This window comes from Chroicocephalus ridibundus, chromosome 6 (assembly GCF_963924245.1).
Source record: "Chroicocephalus ridibundus chromosome 6, bChrRid1.1, whole genome shotgun sequence".
In the NCBI taxonomy this organism is placed as follows: Eukaryota; Metazoa; Chordata; class Aves; order Charadriiformes; family Laridae; genus Chroicocephalus; species Chroicocephalus ridibundus.
Genome location: NC_086289.1, coordinates 52,150,166 through 52,160,827, shown reverse-complemented (window position 1 = coordinate 52,160,827; position 10,662 = coordinate 52,150,166). Strand labels below are relative to the sequence as shown.

Below are 10,662 nucleotides of genomic sequence, written 5' to 3'. Positions count from 1 at the left end.
TACAAACAGCGTGCAGACCACTTGGCTGCTTCTACAAACAGTGGCAGAGGGGGCTGCTAACTCCAGGAGCTCCGAGTTACCCTCTGGAGGAGTCACTACCTTTCCATTGATTATGTGGGGAACCAAAATCCCATAGCTGCCGTTTTGATGGCTGAAGTGAGGTGGCACCAGTACCCCTCTATCCAAAACTCACTTGAGACCCAGGGACCAGTTCTCCACAGCCCCACACCTTGTGGCAAAGTGGAGCTGCAGCACCAGTTGAAAGTCACCACTTTGTTTTGCACACACTTTATGAAGTTTTGTCACTAGTGCCAGGGAAAGAAAATAACCTGTTTTCTCACCATCTCTTCGGGGAAAACTGTGTATAGCAGGCATGTAAATAACTTGATAGTGTCTACTATAAAATTCACACGTATATTTTTCTATATTTTATGACAGACACAGAATAGTGGTTTGCAGGTTTTGCATTCTGCACAGCGGCTCTCAGGGTAACAGGTCAGATACAGCAATTGGGATGGCAGTGAAAGGAACAGATTCACAAGCTGAAAGAACCTGTGCTGAACTGGTTAGGAAAGAGTAAAATCTGAATTCCCAACTCTTTTTCTTTTCACAGCTGTTAAGAGTTCAGTGGGTTGAACTGCAATCCTTCAAGTTCATCTGTTGACTCCAACACAAAACTATTATAAACTGTGCCTCTAAAACACGTGATGAAACATTTCTTGAGAGCTATTTATTCCAACTGCAGCAGAGGAAAGTTTTCAGAACACCCGGCATTTGGTAGAGGAAAGGTCTCTTGAGCTTTGCAAAAGGAGGAATTATTTGCATACCAACGTAAGTTGCTTTTTGATTTTTTTCCTGCACCATTGAATAAAATAATACTTCTGACTTTCCCCCCCTGCTATGGAAACATGGTCAAGTAGCAAAAAAACCTATGTTTAAGTGCCTGGCAGAATATTTCTATATAGTTTTCTTTCTTTAATCATGTGGATTGGGGGTTTTATAATTCAGCATAGAACTCAACGTGATTTAATATTACATATTTTCTTTCCTCTAACGTTTTCTGTATCTAAATAACAGTTCACTCAGTTACAATATTAATGCAGAAGCATGATAAACTGCAAGCTTCAATCAGTGTGCCCTGCAAGCTTACAAATTACGAGTAGCAGGGAATAGTTTGGGGGTATCTATTTTCAGATGTTTCTTTTACGTCTTTGATCTGAAGTTTGATCTTACGTATACATACACATTCTCCTCCAGGCTTTAGTTGTGGGAAAACACTTTCCATGCTGAAAATGGACCATGCAAACATGACCCAAGCCATGCTTGATGCTGAATCCCGCAACACGGAGAAGAACAGCAGCAACGAGTATTTTTACATTCTGATTGTGATGTCTTTCTACGGGATCTTCCTGATAGGGATAATGCTGGGCTACATGAAATCCAAAAGAAAAGAGAAGTCGTCCAATTTGCTTCTGCTCTACAAAGACGAGGAGAGAGAATGGGGGGAAGCTGTGAAGCCTCTACCAACCATATCGGGGCTGAAATCTGTCCAGATCCCCATGATGCTGAACATGCTGCAGGAGAGCATGGTGCCATCTCTGTCCTGTGCCATCTGCTCAATGGAAGGCAGCAGTGTGAGCTCCGAATCCTCCTCCCCAGACGTGCACTTCACCATCCAGGAGGAAGTGCTGGATGCTGAACTGGGGGAAGTGTCAGAAACGCTCCTCAATGAGAGCAGTGAGGGATCTGCAGAAAACATCCACAAGAACTCCTAGCACTTGCAGGGCTCCCTTGATCAGCTGCCAAAGCGTGAGTGGAGCTCCCACTAAGAACTTGTGGTTCTACTTTCCTGCTCTCCAATGAACTCTCAACAGGTATCTGTGCCCCCCGGGCCTGAGGCGTTCCTGAGAGCTGGCAGGACAAGGAAGCAGTACCCAACACCAAAGTGTAACTTGCACGTAATTGGGATGCTTAATTTTACTTTTTCCATTATTATTTCTTATCATAAGAGCTAAGAACAAGGAGAATATATATATATATATTTTCTAACGAGGTAACTATTACTGGCATGTCTCTGCCTATTTCAGAATTCTGCAAATATCTGGGAAATGTTTGGGGAAGTTCCCTAACGCAAGTGCCTGGTTGTTAAAGATGATGGGCAGTGCTCATTCACGCAAAACTGTGGTAGGCTAGAAGTACTTTTACTGTGTTTTTCTTATAACAAACCATAGCCAACAGCACATTTGCTCAATGAGGCCTCAAAAGCTGAAAATTTGTCGATGCTGTAGTTGAAGGGGGATTGCAGCACGGCTGGAGACTGACTTTAGGCAAAGAAAGAATGAAAGAAAAAAAAAAAAAAGAGGCAAGGAATTTCCAGGAGGTTTGTAAAGCCCAATTTCAGACCCATGCCACTATATCTATCTTTGCTTAAGTTGTACCTGTACCGGCTGGGTCAGGTTCACTAATTTCTGCTGCAATCCAGTCTTTGACTGAGTTACTATCGGGAAAAGTAGTTTTATTTTTTGCTTTTGTATTTTTTTAAAGACATGTACATTTGCTCACTAAAGGCAAAGATCTGTAAGTTAAAAAAAGACATTAAAAGATCTTTGTTACAAGGTGTAAGATGTAGAAAGGCTTGAACAAATGCTGCTCTGTTACACCCCCTTGAAAAATAGGTGGAATTCAGAATAGAATTTAACCTAGCAAGGGTGAAATTCTGGCCCCGCTGAAGTCACCAGCTGAGTCCTCCAGACTTCAGGGGACACGCACTAGATTTTGTGCTTCTCTGTTGGAGTTAAATTCTCCGTTTGAGGTCAGTAAAACTGTACCCATTTACATCAGTAAAGAATCTGGCATTTGGCTCTGTTTAAGCCAGTGTAGATAAACATTGCATTACATCTTTTTTTTTTTTTATCAGCTCGCATGTGACACATGCAATTCTATAAAGTCATTAGTAACTAGTTTTTAAAACCACCACAATCTTCCCCCCCTAATTTAATGGTACTGTGATTTTTTTCAAATGTTCACGTTCAACAATTGTTCAAATGTTCATGAAATTAGTTACTAAATTATTGCACTGTTAAAAGAAGTAATGTTAATATTGTAGCGATGTATGATTGTTTCGATCATACCTTATATTTTATAATAACTTATTATAATGTTTGGATTAGTTCTGAACTATGAGGGCTAAAGAGCCTGACTCTAAAGCATTGCACAGCAAAATGTTTGCAAAATGTCTCCACATATTTCCTGCGCTAAAATAGCTCTGTGATTTATCCACTGGCATTAGAGCTTGAGAGACAGCCTGAAAAAATAGGAACGCTGAGCAGCAGAAATGAGCCGAGGCGAGTCTGCTGTGTGCTTCTGCCGTTTGGAGGGGAGAGCTCTGGTTTTGGCTTTGGGGGGTTAATCCAACGTGATGTAGCCTGCAGAGGTACCACTGTCTCTCTCTCAACTCCGCAGAACAAAGGCCCCGTTGTGCTCAGAAAGGGCCTGATCCAGTTCAGACTGAAGGCGGTGGGGGTTTTTCCATCGACTTCAGTGAACTTTGGATCAGACCATATAAAGCTTTTTGGTAGATTTATTCCAAAAGGGGCTGTTTTAAGTTTGAAAGAAGCCAAATTAAGTTTGGCACTTTGCCTGGAATCACTTGAATCCTGAAACTTTCCAAATGAGACTGACATGCGCAAGTTGTCACATTTTCCATTGCTTTCTCCTTCGTCCTTTTACTTTTGGTATAAATGTATTTGTATCTGTAAAAAACCTGATGTATATAATTCCTAACTTTGAGTTGTATATAATTGTCTCATGTATTTAAAGTTTATTGTTTCTACTGGCACTAATTTTTATTTAAATAAAGAAACACGTTTCCTGGAAAAGTTTCCATGTTGGTTCACTACGTCAAACAGATTTCCAGTAACGAGACTGTGCAAAATTTCTACAGGATCCTTTTCTTAGCTTCTCTTTGAAATGATTCCTTGTGTTTGACAGTACCGCAGCGTTGCGGGCTGAGCCAGGCGCTCGGGATCCGCCTTGGGTCCGTACTGGCTCTTTGGGGCACTGGGCAACTTCCTTGCACTGGGCTCCTGCCCACGTGCAGGTGGGGTGCAGGGATGCCCCGAGTCCTCCTGCGAAGAGCTGGCGGTGCTGGCGAGCCATTGGAGAGGCTGGCAAAACTGACAAGATGCTACGAAAGCTTTTTCGATGTTTATTCAGCCTCTTGAAAAGTCTGCATTTTGAGTTTCGGTTTTAAATTTGCGTTGTAGCAAAGAGGGTGAGTTGAGGTTATGGGCAAATATCTGACACAGGTCTCTGCTCCCACTGGATTTCCAGTACTTGGCCATGGTACGTAGCTGGCTTGGTCACAAGCTCTGACCCTGGGTCTCATTGCTGCTCTGTCATTTCCAGCATTAGGGATAAGGGGAGGTTTCGGGATTCTGGCTCCCAACGCAGGGTGGAAGCGTTTAGAGGCAACTTTGCACTTCCATATCGCCTTCAAGCTGTGACACGTACAGCCTCACAGGCACTGGCCGAGATCTACTTGCCATGGGGTAATTTGAGGTTTGTCTCAAAAATCAGGTTGCTATAAAGTTCTATCTGCTTACTTTCCCACAAAGCCTGTTCCCCTCTGCTCTGCTCTCTTCAGTCTCTCCCTATTAAATAATTCTGGGGCCTGTTCACAAGCTTCTGTGGACCTAAAGCTGCCCATCAGCAGGACTGCGTTTCCCTCCAGCAATGTAATCTCCCAGGACACCCACAGTGTCCTGGAATAGCGGGTCAGTAATGTTGCATCTTCCACATTTACCCATGCCACTGTCTCAGGGTTTCAGTGTTTCCATTGCCACTATAATGAATCAAGAGACTTCTGACAGCACTGGTGATAAGAAGGAAAAACAGAACAAAATGTAAATTACAGCTCTGCTTTGTGGATCAAAAATGCTAGCTTATTCCAGTGATTTCTTGCGTTAAATTGAGCTGTTAGAAAGGGAAACACTGTGTGCTTTGGGGTCTATTTACACTGAAGGGAGCTAGTAAGCACGAAAATGCGGCCACCTTCTTGCAGACTGTCACGGAGCTATCCTCGGCCCATGTGGTGCGAGAAAGTATGCGTGATAGTTTGGTATGCATTTGTCTTTGTCCAAATTAGCATTTTGATGGCACGGGGGCGGGAAGCAGCAAAAATATATTTTAGCTATAGAAGTTAATTGGATGTACAACTGAATGCAATGATGCTTTGAAGACAGTCTGGTGACCCACGACTACCCAGGTAGCTATTGTTCCAAATTAAAAGAAGCATTGTTAACCTTAAAAAGCTGCAGATAGAAGGAAGAAAATTGCTTGTTTCAAAATCCTTTTGACTACTAAGGAGAAAAAGGTAATAATAATTTCTGGGTTTTTTTCCCCCCAAAATGACAGACATTTCCAGTGTACTTCAGTAGCTGAGTTAGATCAGATTCACAGCTAATAGGTCTTGGCTTGAGGGCAATGATAAATGATTGTCATTTGACTGAATGGAGATGATTTTTTTAATAAATTCATTCTTTCTTAAAAGGACACAGCAATTAGGCTCCCATTTCTCGGCAGCGCTACACCTCCATATGTTTGCTGGAATAGTTAATGCACATCACCTTTGACAGAACAGAAAAAGATGGCCTCACGTGACATGTGTGCATGGTCTGTAGGTCGGACCCACTGTAAATACAAGTGCCAACTCTGAAGATTATCACGTTGGAATCTGTGATAGCAGCTGGCTGATTTACAATCCTGAACCCGACTGGTGGATCGCGTGCAGACGCACCTGTGAGGTTACCCATACCATGGACTGAACCTGATGAATAACGGTAGTGGAAATGCAGAACTCATCTCTTCCCCAGGGACAGGATCTCCCAGGCTCTCCCCGGACTGCCGTGCTCTGGACCAGGGAAAGGGTTAACCAGGCAGGGAAGGCTAATGAACAGGAGAGAATCCACTTTCTCAGGACTAGAAGGCAGGTCACAGATCACGGTAAGTAAGGCCAAGAGCCTTGTGTGTTACAACTCATTGCAAAACTTCTCTTCCCAGCTTGGCCCTCTCACCGTGGGTTCCCCTGGCTCTGCCCCTTTCTCAGACATGCGCCCACACCTACCCAAATAATCAAATCAGTTCTCACAGGGTTGGAAAGGAAGGAAACGGATAAACTATGACAAGTCATTTCTATTTCTAAGTTCTCAGTGCATGGTGTTGGACAAGGAGAGGTAGATAGGTGAACTCCCCGAGGACGATGAGCACACAGGTCCCCAGTGCAGACTATCAGGCACTTTTATCACAGCCATTTGAACCAAGAGAATATTAAACCGGCTGCCTTTAATTTTAATCTAAAAATTTCATGACCTTACAAAGACAGAAGGAGTTCCCACCATGTGATAGATAAGCATTCTCAGAGATGCTCAAAGAGGGATGCAGGACAGTATAGTTGGTTGCTCCAGATGCAATTGTGCCAAAGCTGGACCACGGTCTCCTGTGGTTGCCTGCCTACCTACCATGCTCACCTTATAACCTTTATGGACCTTGTTGTTCTAGTGGGAAGATTATTTCTCCTTGAATTCACTGTTTAGATTTGAAATATGAGGTTTGAATCTAAGAGGCATAAAAATTAATAAAATTGTTTAGGCTATTTGTTTTTGAGCACTGATCCTATTTGTCTCTGTGTATTTGGTTGATTTGCTTTTGTATTCTTTCCATTTTCACACGCCTCTGCAGTTCCTACTGCATACAGCCAAAAATAGCTGCAAGATGAGCTGCCGCCTTAGCGTATTGACACTTCTGTATCCATCTCAACAAGGGAAGAAAATGGCAAATAATACAAAATCAATGAGCACCAGAGTTTTTCAAAGTTTAATTTTGTTTTAGTTCGGGTAGGGTTCCAGTTTATATTAGGCCAGGTTAGCCTGAGGCTTTTGCTATCTGAATAAGTGACTAAAAGAAGGATAATAAAGGCTATTGAATGGTGTATTACAGGCTACAATTCCCATCTCTCTCCCTGAGTAATCTGTTCAACTGTCCCGTGCTTCACTTGATTATCAGATGATGCTACTTACATTCCTATCTGTGAGAATTTGATGTGTTCTTGACAGACATGAAATGCTTGTGATTCTCGGATGACAGGTGTGGTATAAATACAAAGCTTTTGCCCACCTAGGAACAACAAACTTTTTTGCTCCCCTTTATACTGTTAAATGCTAGAGTAGCCACCGGCAACAAATGACAATTGCTAGCATCTGTGACTACCTGGAAGAATGCAGCTCACCCCACTGGACCTCCTCAGGTGGGCAGAGGCCATGTAACATGCCCTTTTTGCTTGGCTGATACGAGAGAGGAGGTGCTGGTGAGCTGGGCAGTAGCCCTCAGGTGTGGGAGACTAAATTCAGTTTCCTCTTCTGCTCCAGGCTCACTGTGGTACTCTGGAAAATTACTTGCTTTGGCTACGACTCTCATTTATAAGCTGTAAAGAAGAGCACATCTTCGCTGCCTAAGGCTGATGTGAGGATAACTGCGCTGAGAATCTCAGGGTGCTGAGCTCTGACGGAAAGTGAGAAAAGACAGATGATTTGCAACTCTGTGTACTCGGAGAAGGAACCACAAAATTAAAGAACTTCCTCTGGTGTCCCCAGCTGTTTAGCTGGGGCCAGCGTGTGATGCCTCCATCCCCTGCAGCTTACCCATGAACGCTGGGACTGGAGCAAGCCTGCCGTGGTGCTGGTCCCCAGCCTAGCTCTCTCTGGGACAGCTGCGTCTCATCCCGGCAATGGAAACGTTAGCTGAACAGTGCAGGCCAGAGGATGTGAGATGTTCACAAGAGGTTTTGAATCCCGTCCTAGAGAATACACAAAAGACCAGTCTTTCCTTCTTTTCCGGAGGAAATGTAAACCGTGCGCCTCTAAGGATGTATATCCCCCTTCTCTCTCTTCAGAACACAATAAACTGATCAAGCAGGGTTTCCTGTAAAAGAGAAAAAGCACTGCCGCTACTATTTTTTAATAATAGGTATGGAGCTATGCAGTGGCGGACAGACTATCCTTGAACGTTACACAGACAAGCCCCAGTGGTGCCTCTTTCAAGCCCTTAATGGAGTACCCTCTCATCATATGCCTTAAAAATACTTGATGCTACAAAATGACCCTTTGCTACTGCCGATCCTGTCAGCAACAGCAGGCTAATGAGCGTCAGTAATTGCTTTCCAGCGTGCTAGCGCCATGCTTCTGCCACACTGGGAAGCAGGGAAGACTCTTGACACTTGCAGAGGCATGGAGTGGTGCTGGGACTGCTGAAAGCCCGAGCACCACTGGGACATTTCTCCAGATGTGACTTTCCACACACAGCACTACAAGAGAGCACCGTGGGAGGTCCGGGGCTGTGCACGCATCCTGTTCGTACATGTTAATTTTGCTCGGTTGCACAGGATTTTACACCAAAAGATGCTGATAATGACCTTTATGTTGCTGCTGACTTTGGTTAGATGGGTGAGTGTTATGCGAGAAATGACAGTGAGACACATGGGCAATGTGATGGTAGCACCTACCCTTATTTACCAAGGAACTGCTCGTTGTGCCATCATCAAAGGACACAGCAGCAACAGCTCTGTCACATTCTCTCACTAGGGGTCTAGTAGTTCAGTGTTAAACATAATTAACTGAAGTCATCTCTAATTAGCTGCTCTTTGGCCAGGATGTGTATCTCAGATGGATTCTCACTGTAAATTTTTTTTCTCCTATAGTCATCAAGAATGAAACACCAGATGAAAAAGATTGTGCAGATTGCCTCTGCGGGGAGCCATCATTAAGGAGGTGCAAATGGCTGCTGACAGAGCTAACTGTCATCGGTGGTCATCGGCCTGCAGTGGCAACCAAAAATGTTGCCGTAGGGCTGGCTACTCAAGGTTTTTACTGCTTCAGGTGAGCTATAGACACTGTACTTAGTGTTTGGGTGGATATTTACATACTTAGTTATGCGTTACTATTATAATAAAACTTACGAAGGGCATTCAAAATATCACAGGATTCTTTTTGTAAGTGAAAATAATTTTTTCCACAGCTTCTCTTCCATGACCTTTACTTCGTCATGTGAAGTACTATCATCAGGAACGATGAGAACATTATATTCATATGGAAAGAAGGGAACATAACATTCATATGGAATAGGCAGAGGATAGAGATTAAAAGTGTCCTGTATAGGAATATTTGTGAGATACATGTGTGCCAGGGAAGGATCACAGACCTGGGAGTTTAGAGTAAAAGTACTAGACTCCTTGAGTCCTTGTATTTATGATGTCTAGACAGAGAATGAATTTTCCCTCATTTTTCTGTTGAGACCTCTGCCAGTTTAAACTGGGATAGTCCAATAAATTGACTTCTATCTGTATGTACGTTCCTGATGTGCCTATTTTCTCCCCCCGACTGCCATTTTTCTACAGGACTGTAGCCCAGGGAAATTGTTTTTTCAGGCCTCTCCTTATCTTCTTTTCCTTTTCTGCATAAAACACATAGTTTAGGGCACTTAAGTCAGGTTGAACATGATTTTTTTCTGTTCCTTGGTGCTTTCTAATGCTGACTGCTACCATCGCTTTTGAGTAGCGCAGTACGTGCTTTCCTAACAGCTCTACACAATTCACACACTGACATATGGTTAACATCAATTTTATAGGGGCCTGGAAGCACAAGGGATTGTGTTAATTTTTCCTGTTATAAAGTGGGGCACAGAATTTGTTACTTCTACTGTGGGTCACCAGTTCAAATGCAAACCCAGGACAGGACTAGCCAAGCTTGATGTGGGGATTTGATGGCTTTTGCGACACTGGCTCTTTGAGACCGGTACCCTCGACACACCAAAAGGAAGTAGCTTGAAGACAAAGAGGGGACATTTTATGCTTCTGTCTGCAAAAGCAGCAGCAAGCTTGTAAATCAGGTGATGTGAGTTAGCTAGTGGAATCGCTGGCTGGTGGGGAACTGGTGGACCCCACTTCCCACAAACCTCCAAGCCAGGTCTGGTGGGCTGGGGTGAGCAGTGATGAGCACTGACTCTCCCCAGCTGGTGTCTGCTCACCAAAGCATGGTCCCAGGTGGCACCACCCACCAAAGGCTCCTGGACCATCAGGGTGGAAGGTACAGAAGGTGACCAGCCCCTTTCTTATGCTGAGTTTGGAGGGGTGGACCTTCTGCTCACAAATGTTACAGATGAAGTGGCATCAGGGTTTGGTGAGGGGAGGCTCCAGGTAGGGTTTGGAGAGATAACCCTGTATGCCCTCATCCCCTCCAAGCCAGGAAGTTGTCTTCCAAAAACAACGTCACTCCCTTTCACTTTTTTTCTTTTTGTTCCCTCTGGGCTCTGGAAACATGCACTTTATTGCTACACAGCAACTTCCCTGAACTCTATCTGGGAGATTAATGGTTTATTGAGGAACAGGCAGGATTTAGATTGTCATCAAGAGACCCATAAAAGCAAGCATGTAAAAAGTGTTATGGAAACAGAGCGTGGCCCCTTGGAGTTTTCAAGGGTGAAAGCTGGGCTATGCACATGCCCAGCATCCAGCTCCTGCGCCCCTTTGCTGGGAGCGCACGCGGAAGGGCAGTGGGAGTCATTATTTGTCCTGGAAATTAATGAGTCCCTTGTGATGTAGCTTTAAGTGCA

The 10,662-nt window shown here is 44.0% G+C and overlaps 1 protein-coding gene across 1 annotated transcript; it reads left to right on the top strand.

Moving 5' to 3' along the window:
- Nucleotides 1-710: 710 nt before the first annotated feature.
- Nucleotides 711-3,864, top strand: KCNE4 (potassium voltage-gated channel subfamily E regulatory subunit 4). Its single transcript, XM_063338434.1, has 2 exons — nt 711-831; nt 1,258-3,864. The coding sequence occupies exon 2, from the start codon at nt 1,284-1,286 to the stop codon at nt 1,773-1,775; it is 492 nt and encodes a 163-aa protein (XP_063194504.1). The 5' UTR covers nt 711-831; nt 1,258-1,283; the 3' UTR covers nt 1,776-3,864.
- The last annotated feature ends 6,798 nt before the right edge of the window (nt 3,865-10,662 follow it).